This window comes from Ovis aries, chromosome 10 (genome assembly GCF_016772045.2).
Source record: "Ovis aries strain OAR_USU_Benz2616 breed Rambouillet chromosome 10, ARS-UI_Ramb_v3.0, whole genome shotgun sequence".
NCBI lineage: Eukaryota > Metazoa > Chordata > Mammalia > Artiodactyla > Bovidae > Ovis > Ovis aries.
This window is the reverse complement of record NC_056063.1, coordinates 18,238,308-18,258,911: the sequence shown is the minus strand read 5'-3', so window position 1 is coordinate 18,258,911 and position 20,604 is coordinate 18,238,308. Positions and strand designations below refer to the sequence as shown.

Below are 20,604 nucleotides of genomic sequence, written 5' to 3'. Positions count from 1 at the left end.
TCCCCTTCTCCTCCTGCCCCCAATCCCTCCCAGCATCAGAGTCTTTTCCAATGAGTCAACACTTCGTATGAGGTGGCCAAAGTATTGGAGTTTCAGCTTCAACATCAGTCCTTCCAATGAACATCCAGGACTGATCTCCTTTAGGATGGACTGGTTGGATCTCCTTGCAGTCCAAGGGACTCTGAAGAGTCTTCTCCAACAGCAAAGTTCAAAAGCATCAGTTCTTTGGCGCTCAGCTTTCTTCACAGTCCAACTCTCACATCCATACACGACCACTGGAAAAACCATAGCCTTGACTAGACGACCTTTGTTGGCAAACTAATGTCTCTGCTTTTCAATATGCTATCTACCCCATGAACAGTTATCATAAGAACAGTGTAAATATATAAAATATTCATATTTAGTTACAATTGACCCTTTAACAACACAGATTTGAACTGCAGGGGTCCCCTTACATGTGGAATTTTTTCAATAAATATAGAAACTGCATTTTCCTTTTATAGATCTTTAAGTTAAATGAGTGTAGATCTTCAAGTTAAATGAGTGTGGGGGAAAGCTTTAGGTCACAACATATGGAATAAAAAAACTAGGATTTGAGTCCCGATTCTGTTCAATTCTGCCTTTGGTGAGAAGGAAATGGCACCCCACTCCAGCATTCTTGCCTGGAGAATCCCATGGACAGAGGAGCCTGGCGGGCTACAGTCCACGGGGTCGCAAAGAGTTGGACACGACTGAGCGACCTCACGTTCACCTTCTGTTCAATTCTGCCCTGGGTGAATCACTTATCAGTTTCTTTGTTTCAGGGCAAAGGCAGCAGGACTCCAACTGGCACCCCTACCCACCACGTTGCTCAATGGCCAACTCTATATTATAAAATAGCTCATATTTTGTTTACCATACTTGGGTCTTTACAGTTTGCAAAAGAGTGTATCAGTAGGAAGTACCATTGCTTATTAGTCTATAGAGAGTATTCAGTGTACATGTGAGTTTGCGCACATCTGAGGAGGTATGTAGTTCACAACACACAAGGGCATGTGTGCATGCTAGGTCACTTTAGTCGTGTCCAACTCTGTATGGCACTGTGGACTGTAGCCCACCAGCTCCATGGGATTCTCCAGACAAGAATACTGGATTGGGGTGCCATACCCTCATCCAGAGGATCTTCCCAACTCAGGGATCGAACCCACGTCTCCTGCAGTTACTACACTGAAGGTGGATTCTTTACCACTGAGCCACCAGAGAAGCCCTCACATCACACAGACAGTCCACGTGTTGACCCTGGTTATCTGTAAAGGAGGATTTGTAACTGGCCATTTTTAACTAATTAGAATCCTCCCAGGATTTTTATGTGGAAGCTACACTAATATGATCTACCTCATCCCCTCACCAGAATCTTGGCCCAAGACAAACAAAATCCACATAAATTGAAGGAGTTTAGCCCCTTGGAAACTTAATATAAGAAATTATCGACTAGAGCTACTGGGAGGCGTGCTTAGAATGCATTTGTAATTAAGAAAGCCTAAATCTAATTAAGTGCATTGCCTGAGAACTGACTGTATGAAATGAAGAGGTGAGCCCCCAGCAGAAGTAGGGGGTGGTAGGACAATAAAAGCTGTCCATAAATCTCGTCCTGTGTAGGGAAGAAGGCAACTCTGACCGATGAACACAAACATGCCAATCTCTTTAACACCGATATCCCTACACCATGGTGCTGTAAGTCCTGATGATTGCATCAATTAAATCTGTGTTTATCTTCATTTGTTCTGATCCAGGTTTACCAGTCAGCATTCTGGTGATAATTTGTGGCTTTCAGTGTGGGTTTGTCTATGCATATAATTGTGCTCAACTTAAGATAATAAAATGCCATTCTGGATTATTACTATTCAGCAGTTGTAATGAATGAATTTATTCAGCATGAATCCTGAGGAAATCCTTCAGCAGGAATCAGGTTTGGCACCTCCAGAAAGGACAGGCCAGAGGACAGGACCACAGGTACTCCTGGCTCCCTTCCAGCTGCTGTCTGGAAGTGACATCTTTGCAGCTCACTCTCTGTGACAGCAGCTTGGGTCAGATGCAGAGCTCCCACACTCAGGGCTGTCTAACCTTGGGTTTTCCTAGTAAGGAAGGTCTTCTGCTACATTGTTTTCCCTGCTGAAAAGTGAGTTAAATCACATTTTTGGTTGATTTGGAATTGTTATTTAAATTATTGAACTTTAAAATTATTTAAACTACATCAACTGTTTAAACTGTTTTCAGGGGTGTCCCTCATGGTCCAGTGGTTAAGACTTCACACTTCCAGCCCAGGGGGTGTGTGTTCAAGCCCTGTTCAGGGAATTAAGATTGCACATGCCTCGGAGAACAGACCAAAAAACAAAAAGAAAAGCCCAAACGAACTATTTTCAGCAACTACCACTTACACGGTTGCTCAGTCGGTAAAGAATCTGCCTGTAATACATGAGATGCAGGTTTGATCCCTGGGTCACAAAGATCCTCTGGAAAAGGGAATGGCTACCCACTTCAGTATTATTGCCTGAAGAACCCCATGACAGAGGAGCCTGGCAGTCTACAAATCATGGGGTTGCAAAGAGTCTGACACGACTGACCAACTAACCACACACACACACAGCACTCACATACCACGTTCATTGACTCAGTTCACTGGTCATCTTGAACAGTGAACTAAACATTTTGGTGGGAGATATATGATTATAAAGATGGACTATAAAATTGTGGAAGCAACCCAAGTGTCTCTGACAGATGAATGGATAAACAAGAAGGGAGGGAGGAATGGGAAACTATTATTTAATAGATATGGAGTTTCAGTTTTGCAAGATACAAAAAGCTCTAGAGGAGGATTACAAATAGCTTACAAATGGGATTACAAATAGCTGAGAAAAGAAGAGAAGCTAAAGGCAAAGCAGAAACGGAACGATGTACTCATTTGAATGCAGAGTTTCAAAGAATAGCAAGGAGAGATAAGAAAGCCTTCCTCAGAGATCAATTCAAAGAAATAGAGGAAAACAACAGAATGGAAAGACTAGAGATCTCTTCAAGAAAATCAGAGATACCAAGGGAACATTTCATGCAAAGATGGGCTCGATAAAGGACAGAAATGGTCTGGACCTAATAGAAGCAGAAGATATTAAGAAGAGGTGGCAAGAATACACAGAAGAACTGTACAGAAAAGATCTTCATGACCCAGATAATCACGATGGTGTAATCACTCACCTAGAGCTAGACATCCTGGAATGCAAAGTCAAGTGGGCCTTAGGAAGCATCACTGTGAACAAAGCTAGTGGAGGTGATGGAATTCCAGTTGAGCTATTTCAAATCCTGAAAGATGATGCTGTGAAAGCGCTGCACTCAATATGCCAGCAAATTTGGAAAACTCAGCAGTGGCCATAGGACTGGAAAAGGTCAGCTTTCATTCCAATCCCAAAGAAAGGCAATGCCCCCAAATGCTCAAACTACCACACAGTTGCACTCATCTCACAAGCTAGCAAAGTAATGCTCAAAACTCTCCAAGCCAGGCTTCAGCAATACGCGAACTGTGAACTTTCAGATGTTCAAGCTGGATTTAGAAAAGGCAGAGGAACAAAAGATCAAATTGCCAACATCCGCTGGGTCATCGAAAAAGCAAGAGAGTTCCAGAAAAACATCTGCTTCTGCTTTATTGACTGTGCCAAAGCCTTTGACTGTGTGAATCACAACAAACTGTGGAAAATTGTTCAAGAGATGGGCATACCAGACCACCTGACCTGCCTCTTGAGAAACCTGTTTGCAGGTCAGGAAGCAACAGTTAGAACTGGACATGGAACAACAGACTGGTTCTGAATTGGGAAAGGAGTACATCAGGCTGTATATTGTCACCCTCCTTATTTATCTTATATGCAGAGTACATCATGAGAAACGCTGGGCTGGATGAAGCACAAGCTGGAATCAAGAGTTCTGGGAGAAATATCAATAACCTCAGATATGCAGATGACACCACCCTTATGGCAGAAAGTGAAGAGGAACTAAAGAACCTCTTGATGAAAGTAAAAGAGGAGAGTGAAAAAGCTGGCTTAAAACTCAACATTCAGAAAACTAAGATCATGGCATCTGGTCCCATCACTTCATGTCAAATAGACGGGGGAAAAATGGAAACAGTGAGAGACTTTATTTCTTGGGCTCCTAAGTCACTGCAGATGGTGACTGTAGCCATGAAATTAAAAGACGCTTACTCCTTGGAAGAAAAGCTATGACAAAGATAGACAGCATATTAAAAAGCAGAGACATTACTTTGCCAACAAAGGTCCATGGGGTCGCAAGAAGTCCGACAGGACTGAGGGACAGAACTGAACTGAACTGAGAGAAGGACGGTAGCGCAATATGAAGGTACTTGATGTCACTGAACTGCGCGCTTAAACACGGTTAAATGGTACATTTTATGCTAAGCGTATTTTACCACCAAGAAAAAAAGGAAGAAAATATGATAGATCTCGGTTCCTGCCCTAAACTTCTTACAGCCTTCCTGAGAGCCCAAACAGGAGAACGGGAATAGCGTTACGGGAATGCAGACTAGAGAGAAGTTAGTAAGAGGAGCCCCCCACCCCACCCACCCCCTGCCCGCCCATTTCACGAAGAAACTGACACAGAGGCAAGTCCTTCGAATGCTGAAAATCCGTTGAGCGGAAGCTTCCCATTCCTGCTTGAATAACTTAAGGCTTAGGAGGCTCTTAAGTTGGACAGGGCTGAGCGACTAAGCAAGCACAGGCTAGGAGACTCTGACCGCGTTGGCCCGCAGTTCTCGGTTTGGCTCTGCCTCCCGCGGGTGGAACTGAAGCTGAAATCCCAATACTTTGGCCACCTGATGCGAAGAACTGACTCATTGGAAAAGACCCTGATGCTGCGGAAGACTGAAGGCAGGAGGAGAAGGGGGCGACAGAGGATGAGATGGTTGGATGGCGTCACCGACTCAATGGACACGAGTTTGAGCAAGCTCCGGGAGCTGGCGATGGACAGGGAGGCCTGGCGTGCTGCAGTCCATGGGGTCGCAACGAGTCGGACACGACTGAGCGACTGAGCTGAACTGAATCAGGGGCTGAAAGGAGAAGACCTCACTAACCAGCAGGGGGCGCTGGCGCCCTCAGCGTACTGCCAGGCGCGCAGGGGGCGCTCTGGCCCGTCGCTCCTCCCCGCCTCGGCGATCCTTCCTTCCGCCGGGCGAGCCCGCCTCTCGTCGCCAGTGCGCAGCTGCGCGCACGCCAGCCCGTGGGTACCATGGCGGCGGCGTCGAGCGGCGAGGAGAAGAAGGAGCGTCCGGGCGGCGGCTTGGGAGCGGCCGGCGGTAACAGCACGCGAGAGCGGCTGCTCTCAGCGCTGGAAGATCTGGAGGTCTTGTCGAGGTGAGGCCGTCGGCCCGAGGCCCTTGCTGTGGCTGGGCCGGGAGGACTGAGTCGGGACCCCCGGCCTGCCTTGGGCTGGTTCCCCGGGGGTAGAAGGGGAGGGCTGCGCCCCGAGGGACAGTGCCCGAGCGCCGTGGAAGTCCGTTTGCAACCCTCAGGGACTCGGGGTCAAGAGCCCTCTTTGTTGTTATCGTTCAGTCGCTCAGTCGTGTCTGACTCTTTGCGACCCCATGGACTGCAGCAGGCCGGGCTTCCCCGTCCTTCACCATCCCCTGGAACTTGCTCAGACTCACGTCCATCTTAATACTGACAGTGACCCTGGATCTCCAGAATATGGGAATCTTAGCGGACGTTAGAGGTCGCCGGGTGTGGGTCCCTTCGTCCACCGACACTCGAGAGACGTATAAGGAACTCCCGTGGGTGCTGCGCGCTGGGAGACGGTCCCCAGGGGTGAGACTCGGTGCCGACTACGAGGAGGAGCCTGGTGTCATGGGGGAGAGCCCACTGACCCAGAGGAACGTCTGTGTCAACAGTGATTGTGGCGCGGAGCCTCCCCAAGGCCTGTCCTCGGTGTAGTCAGATATTGTGTTAGTTCAAGATGTACAGTGGAGAAGGAACTGGCAACCCACTCCACTACTCTTGCCTGGAAAATTCCATGGATGGAGGAGCCTGGTAGGCTACAGTCCATGGGGTCGCAAAGAGTCGGGCACAACTGGGCGACTTCACTTTCTTTCTGTAGTTCCTTTTGGAGAAGGAAATGGCAACCCACTCCAGTGTTCTTGCCTAGAGAGTCCCATGGACAGAGGGGCCTGGTGGGCTACAGTCTGTGGGGTTGCAAAGAGTCGGACACGACTAAGCAACTAACACACACACACTCACACATGCGTGAACAGCAGAGTGATTCAGTTACATGTGTGTGTATGTATATCAGTTATCCAGTCCTAGCTCCTACTGTTTGCCACATGACAGGCCAATAGAGAGAATTGTTGGGGCAGAGGAATAGCAGCCTTATTCAGAAAGCCAGCAAACCTAGAAGATGGTAGAGTTGTGCCCTAAAGAGCCACCTGTCTGAGTTAGAATTCAGCCTTCTTTTATACTAGAAGGGGAGGCAAATCAAATGTTTCCCACAGCTTCTGGAGGGGAATTGTTAATTTCTTCCTCCCTGCAGTCCTTCAGGGGTGGGCCTGGTCAGGATGTTTCCTGTGAGTTAAACAAGGTATTTTAGCTTAATGCTCATTACCTGGGAGGCAGGCTTCCTAGAGATGGGACATTTTGTATAATTTAAGCTTACAGGCAACGTGTCTTTAATGATTTAACTTTTAGAATACCAAGATTTTTTTTTACCTATTAAATATCTATTCTTTTTCAGATTCTTTTCCCATATAGGTTATTACAGAGTAGAGCTCCTTATTCTGTACAGTAGATCCTTGTTGATGATTTGTTTTATATGGAGTAGTATGTATGTGCTAATCCCAACCTCCTGATTTATCCCTCCTCCTTCCCACTTTCTCCCTTTGGTAACCCTAAATTTGTTTCTTGAGTCTGTTTTTGTTTTGTGAATGAATTCATTTGTTTCATTTTTTTTTTTTTTAGATTCCACATATAAACAATATCATATGATACTTATCTTTTTCTGTCCAACTAGTAGGATAATGTTTTGTTCCATCCTTGTTGCTATAGATGGCATTATTTCATTCTGTTCTACGGCTGAGTAATATTCAGTTGCCACATTTTCTTTGTCCTTTCCTCTGTCAGTGGACAGTTAGGTGGCCTCCAGCTCCTTGGCAGTTGTCAGCAGTGCTGCAGTGAACACTGGGGTGCATGTATCGTTTTGAATTACGGTTTTCTCTGGATATTTGCCCAGGACTGGGATTGCGGCATCACATGGCAGTTTTAGTTTTATTAAAAAATTAACTTATTTGTATTAATAGTTATGGTGAGTGGGGAATCACTCTCTAGTTGTGGTTCACAGGCTTCAAATTGCTGTGGTTTCTTGTGCAAAGCATGGTTGAGTTCCATGCTTATGGGCTCAGTAGTTGTGGCACATGGGGTTGGTTGCCCTGTGACATGTAGGATCTTTTAATCCAGTGATCTCTATTAGAAATGAAGTAGAGATTCAAAGAAGATAGGTTTATGGATTTAACATCCCATTTGCTGGGTATTTACTATGATCCTGGTTCAGGATGTGTGTGACTAGTTAGTGGTTGAATTGAGATGAGAACTGTGGTGTCCTGTACTCTGAGTTCACTACTATTTCCAGTATACTATTTGTCATGGATTATTAAATTGGAATTTGGTTAAGATATCAACTAAGGGCTATAATAATTTGCCTCCGAATTCTCATTCCTATTAATTTGGATCTTTCTGACACAGGGATCAAAACCCAGTCTCCTGCAATGCAGGCAGATTCTTTACCATCTGAGCCATTGGAGGGAAATCCAAATAATTTGTATCAAATAGAACTGGCATGCTTGTTGCATATTTCAGGTGTATATTGAGGCATAGTTCTAATTTTTAATCCTGTTTTCTTCCTTCAAGGGCCTGTTTTTAGCTTTAGGGAGTTGCGTATGGCCCCAGGGTCTTGAAACGGCTGTGATTTATTATAACAATTCCAGTCCAACGCCATTGGCCGCAGTTTCCCACCCTAAATTCTCTCTGGTTACTTTGACTCCTGATGAAAATTATATTGGCATCATGCTGCCTGCAGTGTGGGACACCTGGGTTCAATCCCTGGGTTGGGAAGATCCCCTGGAGAAGGGCATGGCAACCCACTCCAGAATTCTTCCCTGGAGAATCCCATGGACAGAGGAGCCTGGTGGGCTACAGTCCCTGGGTTCGCAAAGAGCCGGACACGACTGAGCGACTGACACACACATGTAGGATCCTAGGAGCTTCGATACTGTTCTCCGTAGTGGTTCTATCAGTTTACATTCCAGCCAACAGCCAGGGTGCTGTTTTAAGTCCTTCGGATACATACGGACATCGCCTCCTTAAAATCACTCTGTATGGTAGTGCTATGATTTCTTACATTTGGCTGATGAGGGATCCACAGTACAGACAATCGCAGCATCTTTTCCAGGTTGCACAAGAAGAAAGGAGTAGAGGCCTGAATCCACGCTCTGATGTCCGTGCCTGAGTTCTTGGTCAGCCCCGTGGACTTCCTTTCTCTGCATCTCCCACCATACTCCCTGCAGCCACCCCAGCCCAGAGGCCCCCAGAAGCCAGCTTGCATTTAGGCCAGGAGTTCTCAACTCTCTTCATCTCATTAATGCGGTACAGAAATGGGCTAAAACAGTTGGTCATCTTAGCAAGTCCTGTCAGCTCTGCCTCCAAAATATACCCTAAATCTGTCCAGGTTTCCCCATTTCCGTGACTAAATCCTCATGCCTGGGACCTAGTCAAAGCCAGTGTCATTCTGTTGCCTGAGTTCCTACAAAGACCACCTAACCTGATTTGCACTCTAGCTCTCTTACAGTCTTGTCTCCAGATGGCTCAGTAATTGTCTAAAAACATGAATCAGGTCATGTCCTTTTCCTGTTTAAAACAATTTAGTAACTTCTCTTTGCACTCAGAGTGAAAGACTGAACCTTTAACCTGATCTGCAAGGCCCTGCACCAGCAGGCGCCAGCCTTTGGGGCACCAGGGACCAGTTTCGTGGAAGAGTTTTTCCAGGGACAGGGTGGGGAAGGAGAGGGGTATGGTTTCGGGATAACTTGAGGGCACTACCCGTACTGTGCATTTTACTTTCTGTTTTGTAGTGACCTCGGAGTTCTCCCCGGGCTGGGGACTCCTGCCCCACACGGTGCAGCCCTCGCATCCTTGCTCTGTGCCCTCCCTGGCACCTCCTGTGCGCTTCCTCAAGCCTGTCTTTGTGCTGATGAACTGGCTGTGTCTTTGACAAGCATTCTTTCCTCCCACATCTGCTGGCTGGCTTCTCTTGTTTAGTTCATGCTTTACTCCAAAGATAACCCTGTAGAGAAACCTCCCCTGACCACACAGTGTAAGTAGCCAGACTACCTCCCTGACACTTTCTGGTATAACACTCCGCTTAATTTTCTTCCTGATCCTTGTCAACTCTGGTTTTACTTATATATTTTCTTGACTTCTGTATTAGAATTTAATTCACTTTTATAACCCAAATCATCTAGAAAGTGCCTGACCCATAATAGGCACTCAAGAAATATTTGAGTGTATGAAGACTTTTCACCCCCTTAACCACTTTTTTCATTAATTAGCTTTAATTAATTCATATGTAATGGTGTATGGGAGGGAGGTAGTAGTGGGGAATACTGAGTCCAGTTGGTACCGTCCACTAAAATAGCCTGAGGCTGGTGAGAGGAAGGTGGATGGTGGGAATATGAAGGTAAAATGGAAGATGAAGATAAATAGGGGCAACCCTGGCCTGACCAGTCGTGTCAGGTGGCTGATTGTGAAGCTGTCCTTTCCTGGATAAGTTCTGAATTGTCCCATCTATCATCGGTTTTGAAATTAATGTAGAGATAGAAAATGCCTGCTGCACATTTCCTCCCAATCATTTTACTATTTTTCATATAGGAAAGTTAACATATTTAACAGAGAAGCATTTTAGAAATGTATGATTTATTATGTGTAAGAATCCCTCTTAGTTGATACCTGTTTGGTTAATTTAAAAATGTGCAGGCCACAAGTTCTCCGTCACAACTACTCTGTTCTGCCTTTGTCATGAGAAAGCAGCTTTTGGCAATATATAAATGAAGAGGCGTGGCTATCTTCCTAAAATAGCTACTTACCTAAACCACAGATGGGCTGGATTTGTAGACCCTACTTATTTAACTTATCTGCGGAGTACATCATGAGAAACGCTGGGCTGGAAGAAGCACAAGCTAGAATCAGATTGCCGGGAGAAATATCAATAACCTCAGATATGCAGATGACACCACCCTTATGGCAGAAAGTGAAGAGGAACTAAAAGCCTCTTGATGAAAGTGAAAGAGGAGAGCGAAAAAGTTGGCTTAAAGCTCAACATTCAGAAAACTAAGAACATGACATTTGGTCCCATCACTTCATGGGAAATAGATGGAGAAACAGTGGAAACAGTGTCAGACTTTATTTTTGGGAGGCTCCAAAATCACTGTGGATGGTGACTGCAGCCATGAAATTAAAAGACGCTTACTCTTTGGAAGAAAAGTTATGACCAATCTAGGTAGCATATTGAAAAGCAGAGACATTACTTTGCTGACTAAGGTCTGTCTAGTCAAGGCTATGGTTTTTCCTGTGGTCATGTATGGATGTGAGAGTTGGACTGTGAAGAAGGCTGAGTGCCGAAGAATTGATGCTTTTGAACTGTGGTGTTGGAGAAGACTCTTGAGTCCCTTGGACTGCAAGGAGATCCAACCAGTCCATTCTAAAGTAGATCAGCCCTTGGATTTCTTTGGAAGGAATGATGCTAAAGCTGAAGCTCCAGTACTTTGGCCACCTCATGCAAAGAGTTGACTCATTGGAAAAGACTGATGCTGGAAGGGATTGGGGGCAGGAGGAGAAGGGGACGACAAAGGATGAGATGGCTGGATGGCATCACCAACTCGATGGACGTTGAGTTTGAGTGAACTCCGGGAGTTGGTGATGGACAGGGAGGCCTGGTGTGCTGCGATTCATGGGGTCGCAAAGAGTCGGACACGACTGAGCGACTGAAGTGAACTGAACTGATGGAGTAGGAGTTTTTCTTGCATAGACCACCCATAATTCATCATCTGCGTTTTCTCCTTCAGTTTCTTTAAAGTGAAATGAGCCCTTGGCCACTCATCAGGCAGTCTTAGGGCAGGCTCTTGCTGAGTTTTTATGACTTGACTTCTCTTGGTTCAATAGATTTCCTTTGTAACACCTCTGTTGAGCATTTCCAGCTTAGGTTTTTATAGAACCAGTTCTTCCTATTCATAGTCATACTTCATTTGTGTTTATATACTCCGTATTGATTTATATAATTATAGTAATAGTAAACTTGAATAAATGGGACTGGTAATGAACACAGCTGAGTCTTGGTGAGAATGCACTGTGCTGGTGAGAGCTGAAGTCCAGTCACAGGGCCTGTGGGGCAGAAGCCCTGAGTCAGCTTGCTGTGAGGACCATCAGTCCAGCACGTCAGTTGGGTGGAGGCCAGGAAGAGAGCCTCTGTTGTGTTTACTTTGTAGCCTTTGTTTTTGTTTTATAGAGAACTTATAGAAATGCTGGCAATTTCAAGAAACCAAAAGTTGCTACAGTCTGGAGAGGAAAACCAGGTAAGTGGTTTCTTTTTGAATTAAAAACAAAAAATCTCCATCATTTCTTCAGTTTCCTGTTTATGTTTACTTTGTGAGAACAGGAAGATCAGACTATTAAATTATTAATTGCAGTTTTTAAGTGGATTTTTTTGCACCATTTAGGTGAGAGGTAATTGAGATATAGTTGACGTATAATTATATTTAATACATTATTTAATATATTTAGTATTTTATTTATATTTAATTGTATATTATAAATATGTTAATAAATATTGGATACAAATAAGTAATATATTCAATACATTACACTGGATTAGCTTAATATGTATATCATGATGATTTGATATATGTGCAAATGGCAAAATGACTACAAGTTTAGTCACCATGCGAGACCTTAGTTCCCTGAGCAGGGACCCAGCCTGCACCTTCTGCAGTGGAAGTACAGAGTCTTAATCACTGGATTTGCAAGGAAGTCTTTTTTATGATAAGACTTTAAGAAAATTGCAAGGAAGGCAGAGGTGGCACCTTTTCATGTACCTGTTGGCAATTTGTATGTGTTTGGAAAAATGTCTGTTGCATTCTGCACATTTTTTAAGAACTTTTATGTTGCTGAGATGTACTCTTTGCAACTTTCAGATCTACGGTGCTGTATTCTTAGTTACAGTCACCATGCTGTATGTTACATTTCCAGAATTTACTTGTCTGATAGCTGGAAGTTTGTACGTTTAGATCACCTTCACCCATTTTACTCCCTTCCCTCTGGCCTCTGGCAGCCACCAACCTGAGCTCTCTTCCTGTGTGTTTGGCTTTTTTAGCATTCCACTGAGATGATACCATGTCTTTCTGTCTGACTTTGCTTCCTTTAATGTGATGGTCTGTGAGGTCCATCCATGTTACCACAGATGCCAAGGTTTCCTTTTTGCGGATGAATGATGCTCCCTTGTGTGTGTGTGTGCATGTGTATAGGTCTACCTTGCACTTTCTTTTTCCGTCCATCCATCGTGGACACTTGGATGACCTCCATGCATTGGCTGTTGTGAAGCATGCTGCAGTGAACATCTCTTTGCAAGTAGTGATTTCATTTCTTTTGGATAAATACCCAGAGATAGAACTGCTGGATCATATGGTGGTGTGTGTTTTTTTGACTTTTTAAGTATCCTCCACACTTCGTAGAGTGTTTTCCGCAGCAGCTGCACTAATGTAGATCCCTGCCAACAGTGTGCTAGGGGTTCCTCTTTCTCCACATTCTCGCCAACACTTGTTATCTTTTGTCTTTCTGATGATAGCACCTAGCTGGTAATACCTGCAAGGTAATACCCAGTTGTGACTTTGATTTGCATTTCCTTGATGATTAGTGATATTGGATGCCTTTTCTTCTGGTTTTGTTCATTTGTGTATCTTTGGAGAAATGTCTGTTCAGTTCCCGGTGTTAACTAACATACGTACATACATGCTTAGTTGCTCAGTCGTGTCTTACTCTTGCAACCCCATGGACAACCTGCCAGGCTCCTCTGTCCATGGGATTTTCCAGGCAAGAATACTGGAGTGGATTGCCAGGGCTATCGACTAAAATCATCTCAAATAAATTTTGCCTTCCCTGAGAAATGAATAAGCCTGCTCATTTTGGTATATTGCTAGTTCTGAAAGATTTCTTTTGTATGAAAGAATAGCATATAATTAGAAAAAGTAGGAAATCTTGATTAATCTCTTTTCTAAAATAATCATAGATAGGCTATTTTTATTTCTAATAATGATTAGAAAATAATACTTTGAAGGTGTTAAAATTTTGAGGACTAGCCAGTTCACCTGTGGCTTCTTTGTTTCATTGGAAATGTAGTTCTTCAGTATTCTGTTGTCTGTTTTAACCAACTATTACCTCACAGGTCCTGGAGTTGCTAATTCACAGAGATGGGGAATTTCAGGAACTAATGAAATTGGCACTTAATCAGGGAAAAATCCATCATGAAATGCAAGTTTTAGAAAAAGAAGTAGAAAAGAGAGACAGTGATATTCAGCAACTACAAAAACAGCTAAAGGAAGCAGAACAGATACTGGTAAGCTGATAGAGGCTGGTTCTTAATGTAAAAAGGGCTATTATTTACTCTACTTACAAAAAATAAACCTATTTTCAGAATTTGGAAGTGGCAGAAAACTTGAATTTCCAGGTCGAAAATCTAACCAAACTTGTCACTTTCATTAGATGAAACACCATGTCATTCACTTTTTAATTATTGTTTTCAGATACTCTGCATTTCTTTAGAACCATATTTTCATTATTTAAAGATTTCACAAGATTCAATTCACAGAAGTATGACATTTTACTTTTATCCTGTCTTCAATATGTTTCATTTATTAATAGTCTAAATCTTCAGTTTTAGAAATTTTGCAATCAGTAAAAATATATACCACTTTTATAAACTGATTAAAATTCACATTAATTTATGTCATCTTCCATCTTAAATGAGGTGGGATTTGGATATGTCAAGGACTCTTAGTTTTTCTTGTTCTACTATTTCAAAGAGACAATTTGTTTGTTCAATTATTTCTCTCAATGCTGACCAACATAATTGTTACATGGTGGTATTGCAGGAAGAGCTGAATTTGATTCTCATTTGGACCAGACTTTGCAGGCTCTTCTCTAAAGACAGTGAACATGAGGGCTAGAAAAAGAATAACCCTTATGAGTTAGATAATGGCAACTAACAGTCTTACCAGTGCACCCTGGTGCACTAGTGTATTAGCTTAATCTTGACAATTTTATGAGGTCAGTACCATTTTTCTATTTTTACAGATGAAACCATGACTTTAAATGAATACCTGTCTTGCCCAAGAGGGTAAAAATAGAGAGATGGAACTTAAACCTAGATCTCTCTGCCTGCCTACTTTTACCCACTGTGTTATCACTGAGGATGCATATGCTAGGGTCAGCTTCATTCTGCCCTGTTTGTCTTTGCCCAGGGTGGGTACGTGGAGGAGTTCATTGTAATAGTCTATGCATTGATAATGTATAAATGAATGACATTCTCAATCCACAAACTTATCTTGTAAAGTAGAAAAAAAATAGTTGTGGTATTTTATCCTTGAACCAGATGTAAGGATTGTTTTGGGAGTAGTACCTGGTCTGTTTTCTACATTCTTATGATAGAAGACATGAAGCAAAAATGGTAGTGAACAATCCAATTTATGTTTTGTTTCCAACAACTAATTTGTGAATGGAGGCTAATTCATAAATGCATAAATAATGGTTTTTTCTCATTGATTATAGCTGATGTAAATGATACCCAAGTGGTATTTCAGAATATTACAAATAAATTGTGGGGATTTCTAGGTTTTATATATTGTTTCTATGGGATAAATGGTTTTGGGAATTAGGCCAAAAACTGGACTTGGTATAGTTCTGAATAACCTGTATTTCTTTTTAAAATGTTGTTTAAATTAGGCAACAGCTGTTTACCAAGCAAAAGAAAAACTCAAGTCAATAGAAAAAGCAAGGAAAGGTTAGTAATGTGGGAACATTAAATGACTTTCTGAAAGATTCAAGTTTTGGTTTCAAGAAACTCATGAGAGTATTAATGGTAATCACGTCATGCTGTTAAAAAGTTTCCAGTGAATTTTCATTGTGAAATGTCTGCCATGTTACAGCCCTGTGCCGGGCATTGTTAGGGAGGTGTCACGTCCTTTTGCAGGTTACAAAATGAGATGAAGAAGTTATGGCTATTACTTAAATGTGTAATAAAGACAATGGGGTTTTTACATTGTTGGGAGACCAGAATATGGGCTGGAAGCAATGTGATTTGAGGTGGACCTTGAAAGACGGGATGGAGGGTGAGAGAGGCATGCAGTGGACAACTCGAGTAGGGCCAGAGCACCATGAGGTCAGAGCTGAGTAAGCCCTTGGGGTATGCGCCCGTTTAGTGGTGCTGGGAGACGCTCAGTCTGCCTTCTTGTCCTGTCCTGCTTTTCTCTTTAAAAGGCTTCCATTTTGGATCTTTTAGTTTGGATACTAAAAGTCAGAATTGCAATGAAAACCTTGGTGGTTTGCTTTTCATGATATATAGGTACGATTTACATCTAAATTCCCTCTTTTCCTATTTTAGATTAACTACTGTTAATGTTTGATGTGTGTGCTTCCAGATTCTTCTATGTGTAATACATATGTGATAATGATAATGCGTAAAACCAGGTCATGGAATACAGATTACTGCTTATGTGCACTTTTGTAACCAAATGAATAGAAGTATGGAGCGTAACTGTGACCTGCGCACTGATAAAGTTGCATGTTAGTAGACTCAAATGTTAAACTCTTCTCTCCACTCTCTTAGGTGCTATTTCCTCTGAAGAAATAATTAAGTATGCACATAGGATTAGTGCAAGTAATGCTGTGTGTGCCCCACTGACCTGGGTCCCAGGTAAAAGTGATTCCCTTTTTACTAGATATATGTGGTTTTGAAAATTCTTAGGTAACTATACATAAAAATAGGAAAGAAGATTTAAATATAGAATGTATATATTTTAAAATACAAGGTAATATGTGATGATTCTAAAGCTGTATTATTTATATACCTGGAAAACCCTGGCTGGCCAGGAGCCAACTGTTTCAAGGGATTTCCACAAGGGCTCCAGCCTGAGAAACAGACAGGGTATAAAGATGAAGCGCTGAACACCAGGCAGCAGGTGCACAGGGCTGCAGAAAGCTGGAGTAACTCAGGAACAGGAGAGAGAGAAACTGCAACATGTATTGACAGATAAAACACTTATAAGCCAGAGACCTCAGGTAGAGCTCCAGCCTTTGGGAGGATGGGATGTAGTTATTTTTGGTCACTCCTAACAGTGGTATTTTGCCATACCTTGAAACATTAAGGGTAGCTGCAGTTTTGGAGGGTAAATAATTTAGAGTTGGTGAGAAAATACCCCAGTATTGGTTCAAATCTGGCCAACTTTTCATCAACCCAGAACTAAAGAGTGTGCCTTCATGTTTGGAAACAAACATGATTGGCCTCTGATTCTCCACCTGAAAGTTACAGGAATTAGTCTTTTTTGCCGCCCTGTGTGGCATGTGGCCTCTTACTTCCCTGACCAGGGATCGAACCTGAGGGCCCTGCAGTGAAAGCTCAGAGTCTTAATCAGTGCACTACCAGGGAAGTCCCCAGGAATTAGTCTTTAAATGACATGATTAAAGAGGTTGATTAGGAAAAGGTTTTAATTTAGAGGAATCAGGATTATAATTTTGTCATTTGAAATGGTTGCTGAAATGACAATTTTCATATAGTGTTATTTTGAAGATCTAAAGAAGGTATAAAAATACATGTAATTAAAATTTTAACATGTTCTTAATAGCAATTGATGACTCTAATATTCTAAAATTTAAAATGTGGCTTGAGTTTTTCAAAGTGAACCAAGGAAAATCAATATTTCAAATAATGTATTTAAGCATATTTCCATATGTGATTGAATTAAAAGCAGGCTGTATTTTTTAGGGGACCCACGGAGACCATACCCAACTGATTTGGAGATGAGAAGTGGATTACTGGGTCAGATGAACAATCCTTCCACTAATGGAGTAAATGGTCATCTCCCAGGGGACGCACTTGCAGCCGGCAGACTGCCCGGTATGTGTTAATCAGAATAGTACTTCCAGATAAAGGCTTTTTTTCAGAGATGATGATGAAGACAGAGGTCTGGCTGTTGAACAGGTTTGAGGGTCTGGACCCATCTTATTTTAGTTGCTAGAGTTAACTTTACCAGTTTGTCCTGCGCTCTGCTTCTTCTCATTTAAGACCGGTCTAGATGGAGGCTATGAAATTAGAATCTATGTGATGTGAAAGTCATTCAGGCGCGTCCAACTCTTTTCGACCCCACGGACTAGAGTCCATGAATTCTTCAGGCCAGAGTGAGTTGCCATGCCCTTCTCCAGGGGATCTTCCCGACCCATGGATTGAACCTGGGTCTCCTGCATTGCAGGTGGATTCTTTACCAGCTGAGCCAGAAGGGATGCCCCCTGAAATTGGAATGAAGTGATATTGTGCCATTTTCCTCAGGCCTCTCATTAACTTAAGCTCCAGACTTAGTTTTTTTTTTTAATGAACCATACTTTATAAATAGAGTAAGATGTATTCAGTTTAAAGGATACCACGTGAACATACTTGTTAAAACCCCCCAAATTAAGTGAATAACAAAGCTTCTAATGGACTTTTTAGTATCTAAATAGAGTGTGTTTTTTATGAGAGCTCATTCTGAACTCTTCAGCCCACCTCAGGTTTCACATAGAAGTCTACTTGTTTTCATCTGGTAGAACTTTTTAAAAAAGTTTTCTAAAAGGCATAAGATAGGAAAAAAATTACTCTTTTGGGGCAGTCACTTAGTATTTTACACATCTCATGATTTTCCGTGTATTTTTTAAAATACCTATTTTAAATTTATTCATTCATTTATTCAGCTCCACTGGGTCTTTGTTGTGGTTCATGGGCTGTCTTTAGTTACGGCAGGCCGACTTCCCATTGAGGTGGCTTCTCTCGTTGCAGAGCAGCCTCAGTAGTTGTGCCACACGGGCCCAGCTGCCCTGCAACATGCGTAGTCCCAGTTCCTGGACTGGGGATTGAACCCTCGTTACTGGCATTGGCAGGCAGTCCTAGCCACTGGGAAGCCCACCCTGTATTTTTTACATTGCTAAAAATGTACTCTAGATAATGCTTTTTTAACGTTTAACGTTTTGTTGTCAGGCTGTCCCTGTGTTACTAAAGCTTTTGTGAACATTGTTAGCTAAGACAAACTGGGAGCTCACTGTGCATTAGTTTTCCTTAGTATCACCTCATTTTTCTCACTGTGATTGTACCATATCATGTCAGTACAGTCCCGGCAGAAGGCTGAAAGTACAGCATCGCATCCAACTGGGATGCCACTGACATCCTGCACACCAGCCAGGCACCACAGGAGGGAATGCAGGCCCCAGTAGGGGAAGAAGCCTTTTCCTCTTATGGGTGTCCCTCATAGCTTAGTCAGTAGCGTCTGCCTGCAGTGCAGACCTGGGTTCGATTCCTGGGTTGGGAAGATCCCCTGGAGAAGAAAATTGGCAACCCACTCCAATATTCTTGCCTGGAGAATCCCATGGACAGAGGAGCCTGGTGGCCTACAGTCATGGGGTCGCAAGAGTTGGAGACACAACTTGTTGAGTACACCACCGCCGCCACCTGTGGAGCCCCTGCGGCACCCTCTACGGGCAGAGCTGAGCACTGTCGCTGCTGGCAGAGAACCGTGTTTAGGGTCCAGGGAGAAGAGTGCAGGCTTAGAGGCAGCTTAAACTGGAATACCTAGTATAGTACACATTAGCTATTCATAATGTGTGTATAGAAAGTACTATACATGACCTATTACATATATAGACGAGACATTTGATTTGAAATTGTGACCGTCTTGAATAGTGACTGTAGGAAAGTATGATTTTAAAAAATAAGTCATAGATTCTAGTTACTAAAACATCACGTTTTTCCTAGCTAAGTTTGATCATTAATTTGGCCAAATGTATATTTTGATTTTTAACCTTTAAAAAACTTTTCGAAGTGTCTGCATGAAGGAAAGAGTAAGGAGCGAATGAATTGCTAGTTGCACTGTCCTCCTGTGTGCGTCTTTCTCCAGATGTCCTTGCTCCACAGTACCCATGGCAGGCAAGTGACATGGCGATGAGCATGCTCCCACCCAACCACAGTCACGACTTCCTGCTGGAACCTCCAGGGCACAACAAAGAAAACGAGGACGATGTAGAGGTTATGTCAACGGACTCCTCGAGCAGCAGCAGTGACTCTGATTAGAGGCCGTAAGACAAAAAGCATACAGAATTGAATACTATAGGAATCTGTTTCTTAAATGGCAAACGTGGAAAGCTAGCCAGGTGATGTTGGCTGTAGTGGAATTGTTCTGCCATTAAAAATCATAGTGGACTTTCTTTTTAAAGCCCAAAAGTATGGTTTCAGTTCTAAACCACTAGGTTAATACTTTAAGAAAAATCACACTTTACTGTTGGGGTACAGCTTTTTCAGTTCAATGCTGTCTTACCTTGTTCTGTTCCAGTTGTGTTGGACTTGTGCATAGTACTGGAAATAAGATTTGAGGGGAATGACCCATGTGCATATCACTAATAGGCCTCCTGGAATTATTTAGAAAAGCATAAACAAGAGCAGCACGTCACTCAGTGTGCACTGTATACCAGAAACCTTCATTTGAAAGTAAAGGCTGTTACTTTCTGTCACAGGAAGAGGAGAAATCATCTCAGTTTATACTTGATAATTATTGTATTTTTTGTAAATAAACTTATTCTTGTTTGTATTCTTGCATGTATTTAAATTTTTTAAAATGTACTTCCAGTGTAGGTAAGATAGGTCTGTAAATCCAGTTGCGTTTTGTCCACACTTTAGAACCCGAAAGATGAGCAAATGTGACGCAGTGCATATACACCTGAACTAGGAATCCCAAATTTGGTTTAGGTTTCTCAGAGGCATAGACTGCCCTTCTTAGAAGAAACAAAATGAAGCAGGTGTTTTTTCTGACAACTTACCATAGAAATGTCATGACGAACATAAATTGTAGGAAGGGTTTTAGAAGGGAAAACACTCTCAGGCTTCACCTTCCCTCTTATTGCAGCTCCTAGAATCACTGTTAATTTTTTTCTGGTGGTTAACCTTGTTTAAATAATACGCTTATACAGCTACATTTTGATTTGTCAGTTTTAGACAGTACTGCATCGTTTACTCTTTTTCCTGGTGTAGACTCTTCTCTTAAAAAAGGCACACTATATACATTTTGTAAAAAAAAAAAAAACAAAAAAACAAAAACAAAAAAAAACACCAGCCCATATTACCGATGTTAGATTTGTGCAGAGGACAACAAACATAACTAGTTACACTTTATCTCCAAAGTGGTATTTCTCAGTGTGGCCACAAGCCAAGCGTATGAAAATCACTTGGGTGCTGTTAGAAGGCAGATTGAGG

General features: G+C 42.5%; 1 protein-coding gene and 1 long non-coding RNA gene across 4 annotated transcripts in view; one reads left to right on the top strand and one right to left on the bottom strand.

Annotated features, from left to right (window-relative positions):
* The window catches only part of LOC121820421 (uncharacterized), a 41,999-nt gene extending 37,947 nt beyond the window's left edge, over window positions 1-4,052 (bottom strand). Inside the window, exon 1 of the long non-coding RNA XR_006060915.2 lies at window positions 3,229-4,052. This is a non-coding gene — a long non-coding RNA (uncharacterized LOC121820421). The remainder of the gene's footprint in view (window positions 1-3,228) is intronic.
* A 1,196-nt stretch (window positions 4,053-5,248) lies between these two features.
* MED4 (mediator complex subunit 4) lies at window positions 5,249-19,942 on the top strand. 3 transcript variants are annotated; one of them, XM_012184433.4, is made up of 7 exons: window positions 5,249-5,387; window positions 11,575-11,641; window positions 13,507-13,677; window positions 15,063-15,120; window positions 15,946-16,032; window positions 17,101-17,232; window positions 19,256-19,942. In XM_012184433.4, exons 1-7 carry the CDS (start codon window positions 5,263-5,265, stop codon window positions 19,426-19,428), a joined length of 813 nt encoding a protein of 270 aa, XP_012039823.1. In that variant the 5' UTR covers window positions 5,249-5,262; the 3' UTR covers window positions 19,429-19,942. The 3 variants fall into 3 exon arrangements, with proteins under 3 accessions (XP_012039823.1, XP_060250310.1, XP_060250309.1); XM_060394327.1 differs by having other exon boundaries at window positions 19,181-19,942; XM_060394326.1 differs by lacking the exon at window positions 5,249-5,387 and adding an exon at window positions 5,430-9,387.
* The last annotated feature ends 662 nt before the right edge of the window (window positions 19,943-20,604 follow it).

What these genes read in the sequence shown, in the direction of transcription:
- MED4 (XM_012184433.4), top strand. Translation starts at nt 5,263, where the DNA reads ATGGCGGCGGCGTCGAGCGGCGAGGAGAAGAAGGAGCGTCCGGGCGGC. An exon ending in GATCTGGAGGTCTTGTCGAG is followed by an intron (nt 5,388 to 11,574) that starts GTGAGGCCGTCG and finishes TTTGTTTTATAG; the next exon opens with AGAACTTATAGAAATGCTGG. An exon ending in AGTCTGGAGAGGAAAACCAG is followed by an intron (nt 11,642 to 13,506) that starts GTAAGTGGTTTC and finishes ATTACCTCACAG; the next exon opens with GTCCTGGAGTTGCTAATTCA.